The sequence below is a fragment of the Branchiostoma lanceolatum genome, chromosome 2, assembly GCF_035083965.1.
Source record: "Branchiostoma lanceolatum isolate klBraLanc5 chromosome 2, klBraLanc5.hap2, whole genome shotgun sequence".
Lineage (NCBI taxonomy): Eukaryota > Metazoa > Chordata > Leptocardii > Amphioxiformes > Branchiostomatidae > Branchiostoma > Branchiostoma lanceolatum.
In genome coordinates, this window is record NC_089723.1 from 417083 (window position 1) to 444857 (window position 27775).

Here is a 27775-nt window from a genome sequence, read left to right on the forward strand (position 1 = left end):
ATGCACCGCAACCCTGCAGACTGTGGCGGTGTGAAACATGTGTGGTGGATTTCTTCTATTTCTCTTGCCGTTTTTATACCATTTTGACACTGGAAATTGCTTTCGACCTATTTGGTTGGGATATTAATTGTCTGAAAAAATCAATTCAGCATCTTTAGCATTGATTGGTTGATATTTAACGATACTGTTATTCCCAACATTACGTTGGGAAAGTCCACCAGGCTTTCTAAATAAAAACGAGTCAGCATTGACTTTGGTAGCAACTGTCCTGAAGACATTGAAACCTACAATTTGTACTTGCGATGTGTATGTGATTTTTAGATATCTTATTACATTGTTGGAAAGTAATTCAAGGGAAAAGTGTTTACGAAATTGACAATGTGTTGGGTACATAAAACTGAAGATCAGACAGTATTATGCAAGCAGCGTGTTTATTCATTACAAATAAATCCCTTCACAATAATTATTGCTGTCTGGAGAGAGATTTAAAGATTACATCATTTCTTTTCCATCTTCCAATTAATCAGACCTACTTAAAACTACATCATTCCCAAAGGGTTCTGTGTCCTAATCTACTTCCAAAATGTCCTAAAATTCATATCTTCACCTTCAGGAAAAAAACAACCTATTATCCAATAATGACCACATGTCATTAACAAACATTATTGTCCACAGCAAACCAGCAAACGTAAACAAACTGATCACTAAAACTGGTGCAAACACAACCTCTATGTTATGGGTAATCAGATTATGGAGCACTGTACATTGACATTAGAGGATGTTATCTGTTTGTCTGTATACAAAATCCAACTATGAACTAACATGATGGTTTCTTACGAATGTTGTAAAAAAGATCTTATATATCATCAAACATTGACTTGGTGACTGAGGTCAGACATATCCTACAAATTTCTATTTTCTACAGTACATGAGGGGTTATGAGACAAATTTCAAATAATTGTAATTATGCCTTCAATAATATTTTGAGCTTAACAGTAGATTGTTTGATAATTCTTCATTGACTACACAACAATTGTGATTTCCTATAACACTGTTTGAAGTAATCTGTTAAGAAAAGCCAAGCTTATAATTGTATGAGCAACTTACTTACTAGTTAGGTGTGCACAGGATGTGATAACCTAATTGTTACAAAAATATGAGATGTGCACAAAATGTGATGATGTAACAGTTCCCGAAAGCAAGGTGTGTGCACAATACATGGTGATTAAGCGTTTTTCTGTGTAAGCAAAAGCAAGGTATTCCAAACTGCTGTTTCAACCCTAACAAATTAAACAATCAGAACATATTGAATTCAATTCTAACCCACACTTATGGTAGCAAGTATACAGTTACATATCACATTGGGCATACAGATAAGAAAGCATCCCAGGCAAAGTTCTGCATCTGGTAACCTACAGACCAAATGCCTCCAGAAACTTTGCGTGTGACGGTTCCCAGTACTTGGATGCCAGCAGCTTCTCCTTCAACCTCCTTGCGGCTTGGAATTCCCGGCGTCCATCCTTCAGAACCTGGATGATCCGCTTGGCCAGGGTTTTGACAGCCTCTTCGTCGTCGTCTTCGATCTCCACGATCAGACGGTCGAACTCAGGATCTTGGCTCCTTAGAAACCAGGCGAGACCAGACTTGTGGGAGACCAGGACTGGCACCCCTGCAGCGATAGCCTCCAAACCGACCAGTCCGAATGGCTCTGCGCGAGACGGCATCAGAACGACGTTGGCTTTCTGCATGTCTTTGGACAGATCTTCCTGGGTGCCGTACTTCAGGGGGGTGAACTTACCCTTCTTCTCGTTGGCTTGGATGATTGCCTTGCTTTCTGGGAAATCTTCAGCAGTGATTCCACGGGCTCGCCACTTTGTGTTGGGTAGATGGTCGATCACCTTGCCCATGGACTTCCCGGCCAGGTCGTAACCTTTCACCCTCTCCACGCCCAAGACTCTGCCGACGGTCAGCACAGTTTTAATTTCCGTGTCGACGTAGTTTACCTGCGTGTTCTTGAAGATGTCAGACGGCTCCGGCAAAAACGCGAAATGGGGTTTTACTTGCCTTGTCTGCATTTTGTAGTAGTCATACATCAATGGGCCCACCGAGAATATCACGTCAGCATGCTTGAGGTCTTCCAGGATGCTGTCACACTCTTCTCCGATGGTCAGCACCTTGGCATCACTCTTGTAGTGGCTGACATCTTCTGGGATCACGTGGGTGACCTGGACGACCTTGGCGTCAGGGAAGCGCTCTTTGATCAGCCTTGCTGCGCTGCTTGTGATGTTGACATGGCCGAGGATGAAGCCTATGTCTGACGGAAGGTTTGGATAACGACTCCGGTGGTCCCAGGTTAGCCAATCAAGGCCGGGTGTCCTCTTGTCTCCCTTGAAGGTCGTTGGGAAGATCAGTTCCACCCCATCTTTAGTCGCATCGTCCTTGTCCTCTTGTGTGGCGGCCAGGACTGTGCTGTAGACCTTCGCTCCTTTTGTAACCAGTAGGCACGCCATCCCGCGGTGGATGGTAGATATACCGCCCTTCCTAGTCCCGTACTCGTCATTGATCATCAGCACCACAGGCTTGGAGCCAGAACCTTTAAACATCCAAAAGCAAACAAAGTTTCAAAAACAAAATCATCCCTACTGTCCGTTCAAAGCTTACGATACGTTTCCAGACATTGATATTCATATTCTTATATCTACTGATGTCATGATAAAAGTTTTATAAAAGCACTATCCCGAGGAAACTTATTGACTAATGATAAGTACAGCGTCTCGTGGTATTGTGACAGTAATGGGAAGGTTACTTATCATCGTCATCGTCGCCACTTTCCAGTTAGTTACTGGTTGCTAATAAATGGCTAAGATCCATCAAATTGAGTTTTATTGACAATAACAGGACAGAGGGACAAAAAGATGACAGATTTTGTAAGATAAAGACATATGTGACAAATAACCCTTACCGCTCTTCCGACGTCTTTTGGCAGACGCTGCCGCCCCAGCACCACTGCCGCCAGGTTCTGCTGCTGCACCGGCTGAAGACAAGGTGTAAGTTTAGCGTTAGTAATCTGTTGAAAGATATTGATCAAGCTGATAACGGCCCACTCTCAATCTTAGAAAAGGTGCTTTGCTGCATATTACTAACTTTTGTTGTTCTTACATTGCTGTCGGGTCTTTTACACTGGTCGAAAAAGTCAGTTTATGTTTTTAATGCTGTTCCGCTGACCACAAAATTACGCTAAGCGTTTTAGAAATTTTGCCAAGAGAAAGTAGTTGTAACAGCCAACTAAAACAAATAGAACTAAGATTTCATTGTGTGTGTACACGTGTGTGTGTGTGTGTGTGTGTGTGTGTGTGTGTGTGTGACTCATTCTTCATTGAATAATGTACATATTTGACTGGGAATCCTTACCACTTGAGCGACGTCTTTTGGCAAACGTTGCTGTCTCAGCATGTGCCCCCGCCCCGGTACTGCCGCCAGGTTTTCTTGGTAGTCCTGCCGGGGACAGTGTGCAGATAATTGGTTATACTCCCAGAATATACTGGGGATCATTGTATTGTGTGAAAAACATCAAGACCGTATTATCCAATGATAAATGACGAATATGCAAATAGTACGCCAAAAAAACAGTTACTGAAACAACTGGATATAATTTTGGAAATGCAAATACTATATGCAAATAGTAGTTGTCGTTTAAATATAACTGGACAATAGATTAAGTATCTAAATGGAAATTGTATTCTTTTTTTACAGTTGCTGATAGGCATGAGTTAAATCTCAAGAGAAATTTACCTGCAGCTTTGAATTCCCTCATAGCCTTTTCTAAGGGTCCGGGTTGAGGCATCGGCTCCTTTTTCAAGTCTGTTAAAACGTTAGGAATAAAAGGAAATGTTAAGATCACAGGCACTTCGCTATCAAATATTTACTACTAATTGTGCAGTATTCGTGACTAGACTAGCTAGCTAGACTTGCTTTTTCTCTAATTAATCACGATCGCCCTGGGTGATTGCCTTTATTACACCGGAAAATGAAGCAATATATATATATATATATATATACATACCAGGGAACTTTTTCTTTAGTCCGTCCACCACCCCCTCCAGGTTTGCCTCAGATAGAGCCTCCATCAGCTTGCCAATAGTCGCCTTGTCTCCCTTCCGCGCTTGCCACTCCCCCAGGACGTCTCCGAGCCGAGAGGAGTCATCTGGGTTTCTGCCTTTGATGTTGATGATTGCTGGGGGGTCAAAGCCAAGAAAGCCGGCCAGATCCTTCCAACTATTGCAGGCTTTTTCCTTGATGTAGAAGACGTATCTAAACGGAATGCCTAAAAAGGGAAGTAAATGGAAGGGAAGTCGTCAAATCTCCCTACGGTCACCATTCAATACCAACCTCTGAAGCGGGGCGAAATGACCCGATATTTCTCTTGGTGTAGTCAAAATTCGACTGTCGTGTTTTCATTGAAAGTGTATGATAAAGAAATATCTTCGTTTGAGTTGTATGTGGTTTATTTACGTAAGCGACTATTTTCTATGATTGTGTAAAGGTAGATAACTATCTAGCAAGCTACAACGCATTCTCAATTTGCAAAGATTTCAATTTGAGAATAGAACTCTTTGTTCTCTAAGATTGCTAACATGTCTGAATATTTAGAAGATCATGTACCAAAGTAAGGTATGTCAGTGTTCCAAAATAATATATTGTCTCACCTTCGTCAGACATCATTCACGTGTTCTTGTTCAGTCTCGGCCACTTGATAGATGAAAACGCTGACAGATCTATGGTTTAGAGAGAAAGTAGAACATTATTAAGTATGGCACACGGTTTTTACAGTGTTTCACATGCGAACATTTGATTCCTGTACATTGAAATTACTATTTCTTATTTATCATACGATTTTCTTATATACATGGAATAGTGTCAAACGAAAAAACGAATGAATAATACAGTTTCATCAATGGGAAAGTAGGGCCTGTACAGGTATGAGGGTAGTTGAATATCGCTATGTTGATATGTTAACAATGGACGGTTATGGTGGACATGGTGTACGTTCCACAGTCTAGTTATGTTATGTTGATAGAACAAAGACATAACCTTGATTCTAGTACCATTTTATACCATGGATTTGCGTTGCACCTGGATACACGCCAATTACTAGTAGTGCTATACTAGAGTCCACATTGAAACACGACTGTTTGGGTCTTTGCTGTTTCATTTTCGTATAACGATATCGCGATGAGTCAATACCTGACTGCACCTAGACGAAAGATCACCAGACAAACTGCCTTTCTCTGTTAACGAACGCAGAATCTACAAAGTACTAACAAGGATAAGACAAAACTTTACATTGAAAATGACGATGATCCATAACTTACCATGTGAACATTTCTGCTACATGTAGTTGCAGGTCTTCGTTGCCGTTCACCTCTCTCATGCAAGACTTTTGGGGATCAAAGTCGGAATGGCAACTTGCTACTTTCACTGCACCTGCGCTCTAAAAGGGCGGGAAGCTTTTACCTATAAACAGAGGGCAACGAGGGGGTTATCGTGATACCTGACATAACACCGGTGTCAACATTTTCACAGGAATGTTTACATTGTCCAAACTTGTTCGGGTTTTCGTAAGTGGAGTTTGGTCCTTGTTGATTTTTATTTCGCAGATGGCAAAGACTTGGTGATTCATCATAGAATTAACAGCTTTAATTGATTGGTTCCCTTCTTAGGCACCCATGATACAGACAGGTACGTCATTCATTCAAACGCAACAAAAGGACGATAATGCCCGCGAAATACTAACTAAATAAAGACCATTGTTAACAAAGGTGAAAGGTGCTCGCAGGTAAACAGTGCCGGTGGCACGGCCGTGAAACCTAAACACGAGGTGTACAATTACAGGCTTATTCCTGTTTGAATGTGTTCACCTAGTTCATTGTTGGCTTGTTTGGCCATTGGCACACTAGCAATATTTTTAAACGCCACCTAATAACAGGTAAACTCTGACTTGATCGGTCATTTAATGATAAACATGATCACAACCTGTAACGGGGATATGTAGTGCAGTCACCACCAAACAAACAGGAGGAATTTTGACATATTTCCACGATCCTGGTCGTTCAGATGATTTCTGATTTGTCCGGATCTGATACTTTCTCAACGTCAATGCTGTAGCCAGACAATAGGGTTTCGCACGACCGCTGAAATCAAAAGAACGTCCCTAATATATTATCTTTTTATAACTCCTTTTGTCAAGAATATCACCACGCGGCGCCAAACTACTCTCAATATCTGGACAGCGTGATTCGGTGGAAAGTTGATCTACCGGAGGACCGAGTATGTGAGACTGTGTGGCATTGCCGTGCCGTACTTTACACGGGATTTTCCTGTCGACTACACGCGGTACCATTCAACATCCGCCATTTTGGGTGCCGCGTTCCCGCGCTAGTCCACACAAACACGTGAAAGTGAAAGCGATCATAAAGTACACGTACGTCTGCTCAATTAACTCAGTTAAAGGTTTGGCTAATCTTCGAATTGTGATGACAAAGAAGACAGACGCTATGTCCAGTATTTACAGGTTCATTGTACAGGGAAATTCCCCTAGCTCTTTTCGACAAGCACAATGAACAGTGTGTCGTATGGGATGAGAATGGGCTTTTACAATCATTGGAGGAATTTCTAACGTCTAATTAGATTGAAAAGATAGAGGAATTTGTACTTACCACGGCCAAGTAGCGAAGACACGCGTTTTCTTCAGTTTCAGAGCTTTCCACGCCTTCGCCAAACTTAACCGTCTACTTTCACTTCACATGCGCACTGCATCAAAACGTTGTTACTCGCCTAACGTTACAAGCAGGTGGCTGTGGCAGAGGCTTTCTCGACACCAGAAAGTTCAGATTGATGAACCCAAAACGCAAGAAATTTGACCACATAGACTGACCTTAAAAGTACTTTGACAAATACAGCTTTTTATCTGTACTAAACTGTTTATGCACTACAGATAAAGACTATATAAGAGCGGAATCGTCAGTTATGGTTGACTGGTTCTCCCCTTACACAGCCCCGATATAGACTGGCGCCTTCCATTCAGGTGGATCAAAGGTTAAACACGCCCGCCGACAGGTAAACAAGACCGCTGGTGACCTTCTGTATCTATATCTGTATCTATATAGCCGGTATAACCGCCATTAGGCGTAACACACCACCTTAGAGCGGGTGAGTTGGTAGAAAAATTACTTTGGTAGAGAAAAGTAGTAGAAGCTATTTTTTTCTAAACGTTAAATCGCGGGCGGATTCAATCACTTCCAAAGTGCGAAAATTGTCAATCTGAAAACGTCTTTTGGAAGCTGACACCTTCCACCATCTCACTGGCGAGTTTGTTTGGTCAGATGTAGACGTTAACGCAAGTTAGAAAGCGATTTGTCGGAAAATGGCTGATACGAATCTGAGTTTCAATGCGATTCACGTGGTTTGATTGGTCGGGGTGTTGGTGTGTGTGGGGGGGGGGGGGGGCACTTGTAGCATTCGCTTTCCACAACAGACTGCTACCGCTGGGTGACATAACATTGGACAGATCGCTCAACGAATTTCATTTAGAAAGAACGATTTTTTTAAAAATTCTATATGTTTTATTGTCTTTTAAAGCATACGTTTACATTGTGCATCATATCCCGATTATAAAGTCAAGGGTCACACAAATTAAAGTTTGGCTGCTCAACCATAGCTGTCTAGTGGAAAAGGGTCCGAACACAAGAAAGGTAAAGCAGTCATCCTCAATTGAGGTGAAGCATGATAATTTTTCAAGTAGCTAGTGGTAGTGCAATGCGGCTTCGCCACGGCTCGCGTTTTTGGCCAAGCACACCGGGTCACCCCTACTCTTCTCGATAAGTGTGTTGGGTTCTTTTACGTGCAGAGGATTCACACTTGAGGCTTACGCCCGAAGCTCTCTCAGACACGGGGCCGCCGGCTTTACGTCACAATCCAAAATGACGAATGCAATCCCTTACAACATGACCGAGCTCGAGTCGACCCCTAGGATCGAACGCGGGCCCTAGGATCCACGGAATTTGATCCAGATGGCGAAGCAGCGGGGTTGCGTTACCGCTTACTACTTGAGAAGTTATCCCATTAATTAAACACCTCTTCACATCAAACTGTGTCTGTTTTGTGTGGTTAAAAACCAGAAATCATCATAGATTATAACGCCGTTTTCCTCTTGATTATATGGCACAAACCTAAACTCCTCTGTAACTTTGTCAACAGAAAGTATCAAATCGCTAGTAATACAGTCTGATAGTGAAGCCATAAAATGTTGACTTTGCCGCCGATTACATGTACAGTAGAATCCGCTTAACTGCACACCCCATTTGCCAGCGTATTCGGTGCAATTATCCGGCATTGGTGACAATGCGCCGTGCAGATATGCGGAGTCACTAACAATGCAGTGAATGGGAACCGGTTTGGGATTTTGGGATTCGGTGCAGTTAAATGGAATGTGCGTTTATCCGAGGTGCAATTAAGTGGCTTCTACTGTATATGGCTTGATGAAAACCATCCAGCAGCCATGACTGATCGCCCACAATACTGTGAGAAACTGAAACTGAAAAATCAAGTCTTCGTGGTGGTTTTGAGTTCGCGGTTTAAGCAAGTTGGTAGGCGGACAGATGATCTCAAATTCGCTGTGGAATTCGAATACAAAACTACCGCGAACATTTCTCATTTTACTGCATCGATTTTTAGCGCACCTTTTTAGTTGACATGTCGAGGATTGTTTTTTATATTTTGGTGCAGTTATCCGGCATTGGTGACAATGCTCCGTGCAGATATGCGGAGTCACTAACCATGCAGTGAATGGAAACCGGTTTGGGATATGTGGATTCGGTGCAATTAAACGGAAACGTTTATCCGATGTGCATTGAAGTGGCTTCTGCTGTATAAAACTACCGCGAACATTTCCCATTTTACAGTATCGCGTACACATGCGCTATACGTAAGGTTTGGGTAACGTGACGTGTCCTAATTACGTGCGGGAGCAGTTTACGTCCAGTTTGGGTCATGTCCCCATGTCGCGGTGTATTATGCCAAAGCCTGTTCTCATGAGCAACAAAGAACGTCATAAGTATGATCCTTAGCCATCTCTCTCTTTTATACAAAACAATGAAAAAGGTTTACGTCCAGCGACATAACAAAATAAACTCCTGAACCAGTAACAACAAGTTGCACGGAATCGTCGTGCATGACGCATTTCATATGTAATTCGACACCGCGTACTTCATCATGTGTTTCTAACTTACACGATAGCTAGTATCTTTTAAAAGCAGCTGACGTTAAACCTTTCTTTGATATTCAGACTATCCATGGTGATTTGAGGTTTGTCCCCCCGGATTGTCCCCCCGGGGCATGAAATGTTGTTGGACGAGGTGTTATTATCAGCCACAGTCGACCCTGGTTGAGGCTGCGCTACGACAGCAGTCAGGGCTTCAGCTGGGGGGAGGGCCCGCGGGAGGTCAACTCACTTCATTTAATCCTTTGAAAGCAGACGGTAGGAAAATTCTTCATGTTTTTGTTTTTCTATCGCTCCGTGTCTTCTCGGTTATTTTCTCTACCTGCTGACACAATAATAACCGGTGCAATGGCCGAGTGGGTAGAGTGTTCGCCTTGTACACGGCAGGTCGTGATGGCCTGCCAGGCCGTCCAGGTCATACCAAAGACTTTTAAAATGGTACATACTGCTTTTTCTGCTTAGTACAGTACTACAGAATCATTACAGCCGCGAACTTTAAACCTGGGAAAAATCTAGATTTGTCTCAGTACTTACGTAAGAAATCTTATTCTGTTTCTTACCTTAGTACTTTGTGGAATGAAGAAACATGAGACGACGCAAGTATTGTGCCGTGCTGTCGTTATTTCTGTCAGCAGTGATCTCCCTGCTGGCGTACACGTCAGAACCCGTCAGTCGTCGTCACCAACCGAAGTGGACCACAGTAAACAGCACCACCGCTAGGGGAAGGCAGGGACACAGCAAACTAAACAGCACCAGCGCTAAGGGAAGGTAGGGCACGTAAAGCCTCAGGCTATACCAGCCTCCGCGGGTCGCTGGGAAAATAGTAGAAATTGGCCAAAATAGAGTCAATTTTATGAAGGGAGTCGGCTACGGAGATAGGGTCAAATATGCAACCGCGCGTTAATTGATTTACGGCTTGAATGATCTAAACTCTAAAGCTACTGCCTTTGTACAGAAAATGAGCGGATTAATTTTATTGCCTTCATTCTCGTCGACTTTATACAGACTAACTGCGGCTGCGAATGTTAACTTCCATGGCCAAAGTCTCCCGGCAAATCTTCTCCCTATAGCCGGCGCGGTTAGTCTGGTAGAGACTAGGACCTTCCCATGACTGTGCTTCCGGGGTTCGGAGTAGCCTGTAGCTGGAATCCTCTTTATGACAGAATGAGCACAGTGGGGTTTCTATACATCTAAACATTCAAACTTTTAAATCATCAAACTTTTGTTTATTCATGAAGGCCATCGTCGGATATGAATTACGTCAATCGCCACACACCGAATGAGTCCGCTGCTCTGGAAAAGTTTCAGGCAGACCAGAAATTCGTGCAGTCCATCCCGACGGAAGCTCCTGAATGGATCTACAACAAATCAGCTGCGGACTTGTTTCGGTAAGAGTCACGTTCCATGGACGCCATTCATAGTGTTTGTAGACACGTGGTTATGACGTAATTTAGTGCCCGCCATCTTGGTCGGTTAAAGACACCGTGGCAAGTATTTAAAGATGTTACATAAAGCGGGTCCCTCCTACCAAGGAGGTTTAAATCAAACCTAGGTCTAGTTCTATCCTCTAGGATAGAACGTAAATGGCTTAAATTAAACCTCATTGCTCCTACATAATAATACGTTTATTGCAAATTCCTGCCCTAAGGCTAATTCCAAATAACATACTAGTTCATAAAAGGGTACAAAATAGGTATAAAAGCGGCTAAACTAGATTAAACATACGTAATTGTCTATAACCCGTGAAGGGTTTGGCTACTGTTTGTTCTTGTATTAGCAGAGACTATCCGGTGAACGGTTGGCATCTTGTATTCACCCCTATTAGATTATGTTTTGGTAGCACCTTAATCATTTCCTTAAATTCACAATTCAGAAGGAAACTAATAAACGACACTCGCCTTGACAACGGGAACTTTCTGACCACACAAGAGAATTCTCCTATGAACGCGATCTTGAAGACTTTGGTGCCATCGTTGAAGCCCACGAAAATCAAAGTGTCATCCAGCGTTTTCAACCTATTTCCCAAGGTTGGTTTAAAGTAATTATTTTATTTTAATTATTTTATTCTAATTATTTTTTATTCAAAGAAGAATCAAATACATGAACAAAGACAAATTGGCGGCCTACTCAAGTTGTACACAACTTATATCATAGCCGCCACTTGTACAGTATGGAAAATAAGATGTTTGACAACACACTAAAACATGAATGACAGGGGTAAACTAGTTGAAGTGAGTCCGAACACCCCCCCCCCAGCGGAAAAGAAAGTAAAATAACACACATATAACTAAAAGCGTTTGGTTGGTATGACATAGTCATGAACAGCTAACATAATACTACAGTTCATACTAGAAGAAATAATGGAACTGCCACGTAAAATCAAAAGTTGTTTGGCATTATCAGAGATGGTGTTGAAATTGACTATCTGTTCAAGGATCCCAGAAAGCTTGCCGAGGAGGACTGAACGCTGGTAAGTATATGTAGGGCAGTGTAACAGGTAATGAATAATCGTTTCGTATGGACAGTAATTATTCGCACTGCACTGTTCAGACGCATATCTCGTCAACGCAAGAAACGTCGGTCTGTTTTGATAAACGCGATAGAAATAAAATAAGAAAACTTACAAAACATTCAACCGCGCCTACGGTCTTCATCATGGATGAATCACTCTTTGGTCACGTGCCCATATGGCTACGTGTCTCTAGCAGAGGGTCAGATTAAATATGTATGGACGTAGCCCTGATGGAGATGGCATTTCGCTCCAATTGCAGAACATATCATCCTTACTTACTTAACGGTTTGGTAATACATGTATATAATCTTTCTCACTGAAATTCTGAAATTATATAAATATCTATTGTGCTGAAAGACAGCAATGATGCTCTTGATGCGTGAAAGAGAGACACGTGCGTGTCTGAAAATACTTTTTATTTCTTCACAGGAAAGTCCGTTTAAGGCAAAAAAGTTCCAGACGTGCAGTGTTGCTGGGAACGGCGGGATCCTGAAAGGAAGCGGCTGTGGGGAAGAGATAGACGCCTCTGAGTTTGTGTTCAGGTGAGATATTTAGGGAGTACTGTAGTTCCGAAAATAATTTCATCAGGTTGGTAGAACATAGGATATTTGAGTTTCTTTTAACACAACCAGGTAATCTCACCTGCTGACGTTTCGGTGTCTGTCAGACACCTTCTTCAGAGCTTCTGACTGGAGTACTGCTTCTCACGGCTATAAGTAGCCAATGTATGTGGCGCTTTTGTGGCGAGAACGTAATCCCAAATATGGCTGAGCTTGTATCCCCCCTCGTCTCGGTTCATCACTGGTGATGACTTCCTGATCCATACTGCCTCCTTAATCCAACGAATGCGTCTGTTGTCAAATATCCCAGTATTGTAGTTCTTGATTTGTTAACTGTAATTTTAGCTGATTTAACAGTCACTAGTCAACAGCTAAATTTCATCAACACAAATATTTGGTCACTCATATTTCAGGCAGTAAAGTTTGCTCCCACCGTTAAAATTAGGTGCCGTGACCTTCTCCATTTCCCCCAATCCCAATATTTTCCTGCCGCTATGTCAATGTCATTTACAGTATTATCTCGTCCTAGTGGTATAGAGCAGTCTATTCAAATGTCTTCGTGTACAGGGTTAGGGCTACAATGTGTAACGTTCCCACATAAGAAATGCATACGTGTTGAACCATTGAGAGGATTTCAGAATCATTAGTTGTCTTCAGCAGGTCTAATTGAAATGTATCAAAACGATTTACGCCACCGAAACACGTCCTTGGTTTGCCCTACAACGTATGAAAACCAGTCATATAGTTATATACGTCAGGTCGATGACATTTAGACATCAGATAGAATATAACGTAATAAAAAAAAATGAATACAACGGAATGGATGAATTATTATTGAAAGAGTTTCAAATAGCATATGCTACGAAAGATTTTGGATCTGAAAAGTCTGACTCGGTAAAGAATTTATCAATGGCAGTTATAATGTTATAGAGAGATCTTTATTGACACATCAAAAGCACAGCGACTTTCGTAAGGTCTACTACATGCATACATACATACAAACGAATAAGTGCATACAATTGAGTTTGTATGATCTGTTTTGTATTACATAAACTATTGCATACTGAATGTGACTTTGAAGACATTACATTTACTTTCTGTTCTAACAATTTTCAGGTGCAACATGGCTCCGATGTACGATGAACATCTGACGGACATTGGGAAGAAAACAAGCCTTATCACCATAAATCCGACATTAATTCTTTACAGGTGCGTTTTTGTCTCATTCAACACTACCAGGTGCATACATGTGAAAATTATGTGAATTTGCTGCAAAATTCCAAGAAAACGTGACATAATGTGAATCCGATTGTAAATATGTGAGACCCAAAATGTGATTTTTTTTCATAATGTGAATCGCGAAATGTTATTATATGTGAAAAAATGCGACCCTTTCAAAAATGTGAATCCATTATGTGAAATCGCACAACCCTAAAACGTGACCCAAGAAAATGTGAATGTAAAATGTGAGAAAATGTGAAAAAAATTGTAAAGGGCAGGAGATATAGTCAGGGATTCGAACCCGGGACCCCTGGTTCTAAGTCGAAAATCCTGCCGTTACGACACACGACCCCATCTGAAGTACAAATTGTATCTTCCACTTGCTACTACGAGGACTGGTCAGATATGAAAATTAATATCTGCATGCTTTGTCCAGTGGTTTTTATCTGGTTTTGAGCTAGACTACTAACACCTTTTTCCCGGTTATTGAGCAATCGCTAAACGAAAAAAGACAAGACTTGCAGTCCTAGAATATCAACTGTGTTAAAAAGTTCTCTATCACCAGAGTGATTCCTTCTTCTTTAATTCTCTCCAGATACCACACTTTTGCAAACACCACATCTTCCACTAAGACTAAATACGTTGATGCCTTTGTGCGGGACCTGTCAGCATATGGGGACAGCTACCTCTTGATACCAGCCTTTTTCAATTCTTGGTCCGTGAAGATTGCCTTCTTAACACGCCAGGTTCTGCAAGATCATAATGCAAGGAACGAAGTCATCTTCCCTCATCCGGACTTCGTCAGAACCACGCAGTCGTTCTGGAGAGAGAATGGTTTGGGGGATAAAAGACCATCTTCAGGTATTAAGTTAGTTTAAATCCTCCCACACCATAAGCTGTGTAGGACGGTGTCCATCTCCGTTTCATAGCCCTGGGCCACACTGTGGTGCAATCACTGCAGCAGGGGGCTAGTCCACTGGCAGGAAAGTGTGTTTAACAGAAGTATGTGCCATTTTTATAAAGTCTTTGGTATGACTCAATGCGCTTCTTGTCCAGAGGTGTCCTACCCGGGAACGAACTCGAGCCTTCTGGTCCAAGTAATTTGAACCAGATGTGGTGAGTGACAGAAGCGCAGAACACTACACCACAGGGACACCCCATACCGGTCAATCTCTCAAGGGACTGAGGAGAAAGTATTGGTGACTAACTATGGGTGGTTACTCTAGACAAGAGGGTCTAGAAATCAGACATGACGATGTGCTACTCAAAGTGTGGCTCATGACTCGACTGGGGGGCGGTTGGGCGTGGTTAGCTGCGCCAGCCGGTTGGTTGGCCGGACACGTTTGACTGTACAATGCATTTCATTCAATTAAATGTAGTAACTTGATTTGATTGAGTTAATTTGTAGCTAACACTGCCTGTGGCACTAGCTGCTCACACAAGAAGCCCAGCCGCAGAAGAATGGAATTAATGCAGCCATATACGAATTATGTGAAAACATTTATCATCTCCATGAAAAATGGAGATATAGTTTTGGGTGTGTCTGTCTGTGTGTTTGTCCGGAATACTGTAGTCAGTAGAACTCAAGAACCTCTTGATTGATTACAATGATATTTGGCATGTGGGCGGGCAAGTGTTGGGAAGCCAAAATTCAAGGTCGATTTTGGGCTCCTGGTATGTGACCTTGGTACTGCAGCAGAACTTCAGTTTTTGTATCTTTTGACCTGGACGTGCTATGGTCTTGATTTTTCAGGTGGCAGATAGCGTGGGATGTACTGAAAAAGAGTTGTAGGTTTGGTCCCCCTGGCAGCTTCCTCTGGAACTGCAGAGGCGTTATTGTTCTTCTTAGGAGAATAACTAAACAAAGGACCGACGGATTTCCATGATATTTTTTGCAAATTTTGACGTAGAACAATGTCAACCATTTCTTATTTCGCCCTTCCGTTCAGGACTGGTTCTGCTGAGTGCCGCCATGCAGATGTGTGAGGAGGTGCGCTTGTACGGCTTCTGGCCCTTCCACGCCGACAGGAACAGCGCGCGTCTGACCGAGCACTACTACGACAACGCCCTCCCCACAAACGCGCACAGTGTGCCCGATGAGTTCAGACAACTTCAGCGTCTCCACAACACTGGAGTTCTCCGTCTGACAACAACTGCGTGTCAGCGACAAGACAATGTCTACCATTAGATATGTTTAACTTATAGTCAAAGACTAGACGTACGATGTAGAGGTTTTGAAAATTGTCATATAGTGAAATAATGTGATACCTTTGTTGCAAAAATTATCACGTGTAAAAGTAGTTATCACGGTCTTCGATTGAAATAATTTGTTCATAAAAAAATCGGATAAATAGCTTGAGCTCACTAATTATGCAAATGTTGTCATATTTTGTATAATTTGTATTTTATTTTGAACATCTTTGTCAAAACAAGAAGAAGAAGAAGAACTTCATTGCATGACAATTGTACATGGTACAAAGTATGGCAATAATTCGTAAACATAATAGAAAGTAGAAGTATAGAATAAAACTTAACATCCTAATTACTACAATACAATAAGGGCTAGCATTCATTTTGATATAGCGTAACAGTTATAATCGAGTTGGTTTAATCTTTAGTTTCGGTATTTTTTCTAATGTGAAAGCAGTCGTTTAGATATTTACCTATTTTCGTATTGTGGGGATTGTTGCATTTAAATAAAGTCTTTTGTACTTACCATGTCCACGTAGCGAAGTCGCACGTTCTCTTCAGTTTCGGAGCTTGCCACACCTAAGTTCGTTTACTTTCACTTCACATGCGCACTGCATCAAAAAGGTGTTACTCACCTACAAGCAGGAGGCTGTCGCAGGGGGTTTCTCGATGCCTGAAAGTTCAGATTGGCGAACCCAAAACTCAAGATAATTCACCGCGTAGACAGACCTTGTTATTGCTTTGACAAGTATTTCACAGGACAGGGATTTATTTTACTTAAGCTGTTTATGCACTGCAGATAAAGACTATATAAGAGCGGAATCGTCCGTTATGGTTGACTGGTTCTCCCCTTACACAGCCCCGATACAGAGTTACGCCAGCCATTCAGGTGGACCAAAGGTTAAACACGCCCGCCGACAGGTAAACAATGCCGCTGGTGACCTTGGTGACCTTAGAACAGGTGAGCTGGGGGAGGGGGGCGCCTGTAACACTTGCCTTCCACTAGAGGCTGTGACTGCTGGATGACAAAACATTTGACAAGTCGCTCATCGAATTTCATAGATAAATAATGAACATTTTTCAAAAATTTTTATGTTTTAATGTCTATTAAATCATACTTTTACATCGTGCATCACGTTCTAATTATGAAAGCAAGGGTCGCACAAATTCAATTTTGGTCGCTCAATTATCTTGTGTAACAGGTGCCTTAAACAAACACGGACTTAAACCTCACCCAACTTAATTAGGTGACCATTAATGGCTAGCTTTGGCAAGGGACGTCTTCTCGCATGGCACGTAAAGAAAGAGGTTTGAGGAGAGCCTCTCCATGTTTGAGGAGAGCCCCTTTTCGTGCTCGTTAAAAAACCCACCACACTTATCAACATGAGTAGGGTCCATCCTGGTTTTCGCTGGCATATAGTCGAGGCTAGTCGGGCAGCTATGACTGTAACTAAGTCCAATATGATGTGTGAATTACGCAAAACCACAGAGACTCGGCAGTGTCATACAAACAGTGAGTTTATTCTTTTCCAATAGTCATCTCTCAGTCACAATAACACTGTCTTCCCATCTAGAGATCATGTTTTGCATTTCTACAGTATTCCAACTATTAAGAACCCAGGACTGCATCATGCATAGGCCATTAAGCAAGATTTTTCTGGATCCGAATCTAGATTAAGATTGATCAAAATGTCCATTGTTGACTGGAAATTTAATTTAATTGAAATAGGGCTAGGGTCAAATCAGTGCATACCTATCAACTCTTCACAGAAAACAAATAGATAAACCTCATCTTCAAACGTGGATGACAATATAGCCCCTATGGCATATATGGGTGATCATACAGACTGTGTGTGCAAGATGTCCATCATTTCTCTAATACATTTATTCATCTGGACCCAAAGTAATAGGCAAATTCCTGATGCCCTAGAGACCAAATATCTCCAGAAACTTGTTGTGTGACGTTTCCCAGTACTTTGAGTCCAAAAGCCTCTTCTTCAGCCTTTTTGCAGCCTCAAACTCCTTCCTCCCATCCTTCAGCACCTTGATGATCCGCTTGGCCAGTGTCTTGGCGGCTTCTTCGTCGTCGTCTTCGATCTCCACAATCGGGCGGTCGTAATCGGGATCTTGGTCCAAGAACCAGGCGAGACCAGACTTGTGGGAGACCAGGACTGGCACCCCTGCAGCGATAGCCTCCAGACCGACCAGTCCGAATGGCTCTGCACGAGACGGCATCAGAACGACATGGGCCTGTTGCATGTCCTTGGACAGATCTGCCTGAGTGCTGTACTTCAAGGGGGTGAAGGGTGCGAACTCGAATTTACTGGTGTTGGCTTGGATGATCGCCTTGCTCTCTGAGAAATCTTCACGCTTGATGCCGCGGGCTCGCCATTTGGTGTTAGGTCGAAGCTTGATCACCTTGCCCATGGCATTCGCGGACAGATCGTATCCTTTCAGCCTCTTGACTCCCTTGACTCTTCCGACGGACAGCACCCCTTTCGTTTCTGTTTCGACGTATTTCACTCGCGTCTTCTTGAAGATGTCAGATGGCTCAGGCAAAAACTCGTAATGATGCTCTTCCTCTTCCCTTTTTGTCTCGTTTTTGTAGTAGTCATGCAAGCGTGGCCCCACGGAGACTATCACATCAGCATCCTCTAGGTCTTCCAAAATGCTGGCTTTCTCCTCTTCGATGCTCAACTCCTTCTCTTCACTCTTGAAGCGTGCAACGTCTTCTGGGATGACGTGGGTGACCTGGACTAGTTTGGCGTGGGGAAGGCGTTGCTTCCTGATCAGTCGTGCTGCGCGGCTTGTGACGTTGACATGGCCGACGATGAAGTCTATGCCTGGCGGAAGCTTTGGAAAATGACTCTGGTGGTCAAAGGTTAGCCACCTTAGCTCTGGCTTTCTATCATCTCCCTCGAAGGTTGTTGGAGTGATCAACTCCACCCCATCGGCCTCCGCATCTTTCTTGTCTTCTTGTGTGGCTTCCAGGACCGTGCTATAGACCTTTGCTCCTTTTGAAACCAGTAGGCACGCCATCCCGCGGTGGATGGTGGATATGCCGCCCTTCCTCGTCCCGTACTCGTCATTGAGCAGCAGCACCACAGGCTTGGGCCTTGCAGAAAGCTTAGAGTTAGACATCATCGCCTCAAGAACTTGTCGATATCCGAGGATACTAATAGACAGGAAGACAGGCGTGTTTCGGGTTAGTGTCACAATGCACAGTTGTAAGGCTATACAAACAAAGGTAAGGTGGTAAAGTTACTGTCTTTGGCGCCAACTAGGACAATAGAAGTAGTAAGAGGGATATGGAGACATGAAGACGTGAAATTCTTACCTTCCATGCAGGCTATTTCTCGTAGTGAAGCAGAAAATGTCCGAACTTCGCCGCCCTTCCGGCAGACTAGCTGGGATCAAAGTGCAAATCACTTTCACTGCACATGCGCTCTAACTTGACAGGTCGGGTTTCACCTGTACACAGGTAACAACAATGGAGGGTAGCGTGACACCTGAGGTAACGTCCGCCTTAAAACTGCACGCGAAGCTTCAATCGGACAGAATATGGCCGTGTTCTGATGAGTTATGATTCTTTGATTGCAAGGCAAGTTGTGTAGTACCGTGAAAAAATACATGTACAATTGTTTGCTTCCCCTATACACACCTTTAACACGGATTGACGTGGCAGGTATTCAGGTGGGACAAATGTGAAAGGTGCCCGCAGGCAGGTAAACAATCCCGGTGGCCTTGGATTATGCGGCGGTGTGGTATTTACAGCTGTAACGTGAGAGCCGAGTGGCAGTCGGGCGGGTTTAAAAGCTTAAAGGTAGCAAAAATACTATTCTCCAAGCAGAGGTTTCGGTCGAGTAGGGTAGGAATGTTAGGGATTTTTTACGTCTCCAAAATTCCGAACACTCCTACCCTTCTCGACCGAAACCTCTGCTTGGAGAATAGCAAAATACTATTGTTAGCCTTTTTAATACCTGTCTTGCGTGTGTTTTTACAAATTCTTTAGTGTGTTGTTTTATATATTGGTGTAATAAAGACGATGTTACAAAAATAAGAAAACCACACGAAAATACTACATCAATAGAACCTGATTGGTTCTGCTGCATCAGTTACTCAATCAGCACAGCATTGACGAGCACATTCAACTACCACTACTAGAATCTTCTCACCAGTCTTCACCAGACTGTCTACGCAGGCTGAAAAATAGTAAAATTTAGCTTCATACGGAAAACAATTTGCCAGGGGAGTTTGGCCACCAAGGGGTATAATACCGCTTTCCTGGCCAATTATTCACCCTAGTTTTGACGGATTCTGCTATCCATACCCTCACAGGAAGGCCTGGCCAGGCAGACATAAAAACGAGATAAATTCAAAGTCTCTCGGAAAAAAAAATTCAATTTACCTGATAATGTCTCATCATGTCATCTCCATCTGTCCCTTAGTCTGGTTGACCGTTGGGTCACCACAGACACTCTGTAAACCACCGTTCTCCAAACTTCTCTGTTTGCTGCTATCCAGAGGCCTGACTCAGGCTGAGTCCATTCTCTGATGTTACCCTTTTTTTGTCCATTCTCCTAGCACCGTGCCTCAGAGGATCGTCTTTGCCGGACCTGTGGATCTTGTGGTGTCGCCACACCATCTTAGTTTGCGCTTTTCTCAGTGGTTAAAAGATCTTCGCAGGACTCAATAGCTTGTCTGATTCTTTGTCTCACTTCCTCTCTCACATTGGCCTGTTGTCCTGTATGTATGAGATACATAAGAGTACTTTTCAAACATTTCATTTCCGTGTGGTCTGAATCTTATTTTCTATAAACCTTGCAGATAGGGTTCAAGTTTCTAAGATATCTGAGAACTGTTAAAACAGCATTTTGGGGGTGAACGTGTACCAGCCATGGGCAACAAGCAACATCAACTATGACAACAGCGAGCTGAGAAAAATACAAAGGTTGTTGTTACTGCAAACAATTTTGTAACATGTGGGTTGGGAACAGGGTTGGGGTATACTAGTAGTAACAGCATAGCGGTAATGTAGGGAATATACAACTTTCTTATCAAGAAACACCATCTTTATTGACACAACAGTACAGCGACTTTCGTAAGGTCTTCTACAAGACTACAACTACACATGCAAACAACAAGCAATGGGATGCAGAATGATTAACCTACGTACAAGTATATGAATAATTCATCATGTCGAGTTTAACTTGCACTTGCACTACTAGTTCTAAGATATAAACATTATAACGTTATAACGTTAAATACTGATTGCATTTGTTATTTCAGATGGTGACGTAAAGCCCTGTATATGAGGGACCTTCAATCCTTAGCCTGAAGCGTCAAGAAGCCATCACACCGATGTGTTACGGTAAGCTACAAACGTAATCCGTAGGTGCGGCACAGCTAACGACTTTTGTATTTGACACCTGTTACTTCAAACCGACCACCACTCCCAGAATGTTTTGGCATAGCTCTTATTCGATACAGTTGAAAAGTAAAGCATATGTGTTATTGACTCTTGGTGTAACGTCTGGTGTGATTATTGAGTCGGTAACGCGCCTGACGTCGGACTATTTGTGTGTGAAACTTTCCTGGCAAGGGACATGGAACAGTCCAATTTCTCAGGTATATAGGTGTATCCTACTCACTTAATGTGATATAGCCAAACTTCAGTTCTAACACGATTATGTCTAACATTATGTATTGAACTACAACATAGATATATATGTTCAAATGTACTTATTTTACTTATATTTGCCTAAAGTCGTATTTTCTCAATTTATTTAATGTAATTTCACCCCTATAATAATACACTCTTCCAATCCAAGATGGCCGCACGGGGAAGCTGACTGCACTACAAGGTCAGGTGCGAAACTTGTAGGAAGTTTGCGGAAATCCAGGGGAGATTCGTGAGAGAAGTGAGTAAAGATACCGTGTGTGGACCCACCAGTGTTTGTAGATACAGTAAATGTTAACAAGAGTCCGTAGGACACAATTCTCCGTGAAGTATTTATAGTATGTACAAGTATTGACCCACACAAATTGCATCTCTGCTCAGTCCAAGTAGTGTTTTAGAGCAAGTAAAGAAAAAGTGTTTGTTTATCTTTTTCTTTCAGTACAGAAGTGGTCAACCTGCTGAAAAGTATGTTTTTACAGCATGGCACAGATGGGATCTAGAAATTCCGGGAAAAGTCACAAAGTTAGATCTAGATGGCCCCTTTTCAATTATCAACGAACCATTCAGCCTTACAACTAAGATGTATCAGAAATCACAAATATGCAGTAAATCCTCTTTCCACAATTTATTGCAGGCCGGCCTGATCTATAGCTATCAAGCTATTTGCAATAAAAAAAGGCTTATTTATATTATCGTAACATTTCACGAAGGTCAAAGGTCACCGGATCTAACCACCCGGAAGTGACACTGGCGCGCGCACTTTTCTGAGATATATTTCTCAACAATCTTTCATCCCCTGCGTAAACTTTTTACATTGTCACAGCCTCCGTATTATAAACTACAAGTGTGGTAAGTTTGAAGGTCCAGAGATGCAAAGGTACCCGGGTCACCGGTCCCGCACTGGGCGCCGAGTAATGAACGCGTGAACAAAATTGCGTCGTCGCTGGACGTCCAGCACCAAAGAAAGTTCATCACTAGAAATCCAGTGACGAACGGCTTTAATCCAGTAATGAAGCCCCCTCGGTGCTGGAATTCCAGCACTGAATCTTGCCTCGGTGCTCGGTTTCCAGAAATGAATTCCGCTCATCACTCGGCTTCTAGTGACATCATCTCCGCTCGTCACTCGGGTGCCAGACAAGTAAGGCTGGTTCAAAGGCCATTCATCACTGGTTACCCAGTACGGAGGCCACTCGTCGCTAGATAACCAGTAACGAAAGTCCCGCGGTCACGGGTTCCGCGCTGGATTTACCAGTGATGAGTGACTCTCTAGTGCTGGAAGCCGAGCGATGACATTATTTCGTTAGTGGCCTTCCAGTGATCACATCCTATTATCACTGGAATGTTCCAGTGCTAACTATTAGACAATATTTTGAGTGCATTTTGAGTCGATACCGTTACGGCGTACTACAGTAAGACAAATCCGGAAAGCATTATAGTAAATTATACCGTATGATTTTTTAATTATTGATTTGTCAGTGTTATGCACTTTTGTGTGACACGAACAATTATTTATTCAAGCATCTGGATATATTTTATACACTAGTTTGACAGTTTGTAGTATATTTGTACAACATATGATGTCGCAGCTCCGCTATCTATCTTAGTTTGAACTATGAGTCACTCTGACTTACATGTTACAATCTGAATAAATACAAGACTCAACTGTAGATCAAGGACATTATAATAGTATAATGTCCTTGGAGTTTTTTTTTTGTTATCATCTTTATTGTTGATCGTGCTTTTGTGATAGATATAGCCCTTTTTGGAATTGTTGTTGGCCCTGAAAAGGGCCGGTGTGTCGCTATGTCGTTGTGTTGTGTTGAAGCCTAGTCGGTGTGGAGAATTTTTGGCCTTTTTTCGTAAGCGTAACGTTACGTAAATTGACGCGTACGTTAGCATAAACTGCATGTCGGATTAGCTGTCTCGGTTTACAGTGCGGAATCTATCGTCGCCAGCTCTTGCCACAACGGAACATTTGTCGTCACTGGTTTTCCGCAACAGAATATTTGTCATCACTGGTTTTCCAGCCCCGCAGGTAGTCTCATCTCTCGGTTTCCAGTGATAATTCAGGGATTTCCAGTAACGAAGTCGTCTCATTGCTGGAAGGCCACAGATGACAAAACTTAATCACTGGAAGTCTAGCGATGAAGGCACCTTCGGTGCTGGACACCGAGTGATTACTAAGGAACCGGTGACCCGGGTACTTTTGCTCCAGAGATTTGCCATTTTCACACTGTGCGTAAAAATGCATCGTCCGTCCCGTGCGCACATACTGTATGCGAGTTGCGAGGGACACGGCATACTTAATACACAGACTGGAGGTCACTATGCACATGTTCGCAGCTAAAACTCACAATTCCCGTTGCCGCATTGGTATGTAACTTGGTATATCGTTTGCTAGGTTGCGTGTGGTGATGCACGTTGTCTATTTTTCAATGTAACAGTGACTATACGATCACAGCAAGTAAGGAAGATTTATACCCCGTATCTGCCTGAAGTATTCCAGTCATGCATAACGGATTATAACATGGTCCCTATGGCAGGGCAGTGGGACATAGCATTAATTATAGGGGTGCAATTACGATATTGGATTGACGTTTAAAGTAGTTATGGTGTAACAAAGCTATTGTGCATCACCACGCCAAACCAGGCAAACGATATGCCAAGTTACACACCAGTGCGACAACGGGATCGTGAGTTATAGCTGCGAACGCGCAAACAAATGCATTCACAATACTCCCAGAAGGAGGTCATCCTCCTTCCCGGAGTAATAACCTTTTACCCAACCTGCATGTGTTAGAAGCCCTATCATGTAACAGTCATTATAGCCATTCCCCATTGATGATACAAATTGTGCCCTTATTTGCATACTCTAACCTCTCAAATAGAAGTACCCCCTGGAATAGAAGTACCCCCCGGACAAATCTTCAAAATGTAATATAAGTACCCCCTGGAATAAAAGTACCCCCCGGAAAATTTCAAAAATCGACAGTCGAGGCTAGGTAAACTGTGTCCATGGATGTACAACTGTCACTGTCAGAGGGAAATAAGATAATAAGCAGGTAGGTAACTTATATTTAGTTAATTATGCCATACCTATTAAGTATATAGATATTGAACAGAATAACTGTCCATAGCTTGTTCAAATCATGATGATCTTCCTCGCCTCTTCGTAAAAATTTATTATGACTGACAATCAGTGACATACCGTATAACAAAAATCATCAGAGTACTTAAGTTAAATGTACCTGATCATATTTTCTAAAGACATCAACCACAAAAAAAACACAAATATGAACACAGTCCTTCCACAAAAGAAATATGTCTATAAACTTTTGCTCCATAGCGTCGAAAACAAAGTGAGACGCTCAGATTTCGAGTTCCCGCGGTAAATCCCACAATATTGAACAGAGATCGACTGTAAAAGTAGCTCAACGTCACAGACCGCACATACTAAGAAGTTACCCATTACGTGTTGACACTAGAAACCCGCGATGAACCGCCTAAATTGGGAAAATCTTACGATAATTTAAAAAAATGAACCCTCTGAAAATAAATATGGCCTTGTGTGTCTATCGTTGCCCAAAAAATATAATATTTCCATGCGTTTACGGTATCAGTAGATCTGAGATGTCCCCTGGTAAAATAAATAAATTGAAATTGAAATCATTTTAAAGATCGGTATCCGCACTACGCAATATGCTGCTAGTTTTACTGTCGCCATGCCTGAAAGTGGCGGTCATGTTTCGCGATTTCGCGCTGTTGTTTACGGAATCATATCGGACATATTTCTGCCGTTTTAGAGATTTTGTGGCCTCAAAACACATATTACAAGGGAAGTTAAGTTATGATTGTTGTTTTAACGTGTTACATGTCTTCTGCGAACAAATAATTCTTCCGCCGCGCTGCCGATACTACGGATATAGTGGTCAGGAAATTATTATTCCCCGTGCAGGCGTGCACCCTACTCCACACGTTTTTGATCAGCGTGCTTTGGTTTACGATATAAACAGATACTATCAAAGTTATTTATATGAAAATTGTATTTTAAAATGTCAATGTCGCGTCTTTTTTTCCGGTTTACTATGTAGCGTCATAGCGATATCGACCGATATGTTACGAGTGCCGCCAGGATACTTTTCACAAGGCCGTCAAAGCGGCGAGAAAATCAACGCCGGTAGGCCGAAAAATAGCGAATTACGAGCAAAAATACCGGGGAAATATGGGCAGATAAACCTTAACTTACGATTTTAGAGGGATTCCTGGTTTGCAAAGCCTCAATTTTTCAAAAAATAATAAACGTACCGTCTAGAATAAGAACGTACCGGGTGGAACTATAGGCGAAAAAAAATAAACGTACCGGTACGTTTATTTGAGAGGTGAGAGTAGTGCATATGTAGCGATGTTTAACGTTACCTGCTTTGCACAATCACAGGTATGTTATTTCCATCATTATAATTGCAGTTTATAATAGTGTCTCCTAAATTATTCAAAGTAGGTTCTTATTTGCATGATAAGTCAGTTAATGGTCATATCTTTTTAGGTCACTTAAGGGTTAATGACCCGCCCGGAGGTGTATTTGGTGTCGTAATGCCTGGCCATGGGCTATAACCACCGAATAAAACCACCGAGTGAGCGGCGGGTCATTAACGTTATTATCATATAGCCTAACCAAACTGACCCATATAAGAGTAGACAATTCCTGTATGACACATAGATCCCTTATACTATTAAGAATGCATTTCAGAATTTACATTTGTCCATTTTGAACAGAAGATCGATGATAGATTTCATTTTGAAAACCAACATTTCCACAGATGATATTTAATAGCATTGCAATATGGGCATGTCAAATCTTTTTCAAATCTATTAGTAGATTACGTATCATCATTCCTGTCTGCTCGGTGTCCTTCTGACAATGCAGTGGGCTCCACTTACAGTTCCGCCCGTTTAGATTTGACTTGTATTGAAATGGTTTATTTTATTTTGTCATATGCTTTCAAAAGATTTGATTTATCCTAAGATAGTAAACATTTTTGGGAACAAATAAACATTATACGAATGTTAACAAAAAGATAACCTCCCGCTCTACATAATGGGAGGAATGATGATCACGGGTGTGTTATGGCGTCATAACACATGGGCAATTGAGGCTTCTGATTGGTCGACCCCGGCTAAGTGATAATAGTACTTATTGCATTGTGTTTAAAGTTCCTATCATACACGTATGACATAAGTGGGGTGTCCCAGATTGAGGTCATTGACCTTGCTAGCACTGTCTGACAGGCCGCTTCTACCACTTGGTACCACCAAGGGGGCGGCAGCCTGGACCTCAGGGTTCTGGGTCAAGCACCCTAACAATTACTGTAAATGCATTTGATTTTGCAGTGGATTTATGTTTGCATGTTTTTGCGATATCCTCTTAACACGAACTTAAAAAACCACAGGGAAAATTTTTGTTCTGTCTTTTGATAGTTTACCCACTTGTCTAAGCACTACATATATTACATACTATACAGTGTACAGTTACTGTACATGTGTGTTGGAGGCACCTCAAATTGAATACTGTAAATGCATTTAAGTTTGCGCGGTTTTTGTTTCGCCGTAGGGAGAAAATGGAGTGTTCACGGTGGTTTTAAGTTCACGGTCGAAACAATAGTAGTGCTACAGTCATAGGTGCATGGGCAAAAAATTTTGAGGTGGTTTTAAGTTCGCACTGAAAGTTCACCGCAAAACCGCGAACATAAAACCACCGTGAACATTTCTGCATTTACATTACATTTACAGTATGCCACATGACTCCACGGCGCTTCAGAATGATTTCTATCAAAATGAATACAGATGAATTTTCAGCTATCAATGAGGGTCTTTGTATTGTAGGTGCATTGGTACTCGCGGAAACATCAGCCCGATTTACACACGTTTTGAGTCGACTTGGAGTCGATTCAGGACTGAGCAAGGAGATTACCCTTAAGCCGGCGTCACAATTCATGCGAGCATCGGCCGATTTTGTAGATCGCCGGAAGCTCGCCGAATTTCACAATCGCCCGAGCTTCGACCGTATTTTTCGCTGAAAACCTGCCCCGTCACAAATTGAACGGAGCTCGGGCGACGTCCGTCAAACACTAATAATCATAAATACCTCATGAGACGGTACCATCTCTTGGACACGGACCAAGTCAGAATCAACTGACCTGGTAACAAGCGCATACTTGGACCAACTTTATTTTCTGAGTTGTGGCAAATCTGTAGGGCATGAGTTAAGTGGACGGCCACACTGAAAATAATACTATAGACAGGAATTTTGTTATAGACCAATCCAAATACAAGCTCAG

At 42.3% G+C, this 27775-nt stretch overlaps 4 protein-coding genes and 1 long non-coding RNA gene across 6 annotated transcripts in view; 3 read left to right on the forward strand and 2 right to left on the reverse strand.

Annotated features, from left to right (window-relative positions):
• Positions 1-414: 414 nt before the first annotated feature.
• LOC136427115 (uncharacterized) lies at positions 415-4790 on the reverse strand. Its single transcript, XM_066415843.1, has 6 exons — positions 4707-4790; positions 4064-4324; positions 3793-3861; positions 3412-3495; positions 2963-3034; positions 415-2593 (listed from the first exon to the last, which is right to left on the reverse strand). Exons 1-6 carry the CDS (start codon positions 4720-4722, stop codon positions 1413-1415), a joined length of 1683 nt encoding a protein of 560 aa, XP_066271940.1. The 5' UTR covers positions 4723-4790; the 3' UTR covers positions 415-1412.
• A 4230-nt stretch (positions 4791-9020) lies between these two features.
• LOC136427128 (uncharacterized) lies at positions 9021-11321 on the forward strand. Its single transcript, XR_010754369.1, has 3 exons — positions 9021-9535; positions 9843-10665; positions 11151-11321. It is a non-coding gene; the product is annotated as an uncharacterized lncRNA (long non-coding RNA).
• Positions 11322-11481: 160 nt separating this feature from the next.
• LOC136426438 (alpha-N-acetylneuraminide alpha-2,8-sialyltransferase-like) lies at positions 11482-15999 on the forward strand. The gene is made up of 5 exons (XM_066415103.1): positions 11482-11508; positions 12219-12331; positions 13466-13558; positions 14166-14431; positions 15520-15999. Exons 1-5 carry the CDS (start codon positions 11482-11484, stop codon positions 15756-15758), a joined length of 738 nt encoding a protein of 245 aa, XP_066271200.1. The 3' UTR covers positions 15759-15999.
• Positions 16000-17260: 1261 nt separating this feature from the next.
• On the reverse strand, positions 17261-19270 carry LOC136427120 (uncharacterized). The gene is made up of 2 exons (XM_066415852.1): positions 19098-19270; positions 17261-18935 (listed from the first exon to the last, which is right to left on the reverse strand). Exon 2 carries the CDS (start codon positions 18902-18904, stop codon positions 17687-17689), a length of 1218 nt encoding a protein of 405 aa, XP_066271949.1. The 5' UTR covers positions 18905-18935; positions 19098-19270; the 3' UTR covers positions 17261-17686.
• Positions 19271-21593: 2323 nt separating this feature from the next.
• Positions 21594-27775, forward strand: part of LOC136427111 (uncharacterized) — a 30516-nt gene continuing 24334 nt past the window's right edge. For both annotated transcript variants that reach the window (XM_066415829.1, XM_066415830.1), the window contains exon 1: positions 21594-21681. The gene's annotated coding sequence lies outside the window, so the exon portion shown is untranslated. The remainder of the gene's footprint in view (positions 21682-27775) is intronic.

Bases quoted from the DNA above. Each gene is read 5' to 3' on its own strand.
- LOC136427115 (XM_066415843.1), bottom strand. The intron at 3,035-3,411 runs GTAAGGATTCCC...CCTTGTCTTCAG, and splicing joins CAAAAGACGTCGCTCAAGTG to CCGGTGCAGCAGCAGAACCT. The intron at 2,594-2,962 runs GTAAGGGTTATT...GGATGTTTAAAG, and splicing joins CAAAAGACGTCGGAAGAGCG to GTTCTGGCTCCAAGCCTGTG.
- LOC136426438 (XM_066415103.1), top strand. From the start codon at position 11,482: ATGAATGACAGGGGTAAACTAGTTGAA. The intron at 11,509-12,218 runs GTGAGTCCGAAC...ATTTCTTCACAG, and splicing joins ACAGGGGTAAACTAGTTGAA to GAAAGTCCGTTTAAGGCAAA. The intron at 14,432-15,519 runs GTATTAAGTTAG...CCTTCCGTTCAG, and splicing joins GGATAAAAGACCATCTTCAG to GACTGGTTCTGCTGAGTGCC.
- LOC136427120 (XM_066415852.1), bottom strand. From the start codon at position 18,904: ATGATGTCTAACTCTAAGCTTTCTGCAAGGCCCAAGCCTGTGGTGCTG.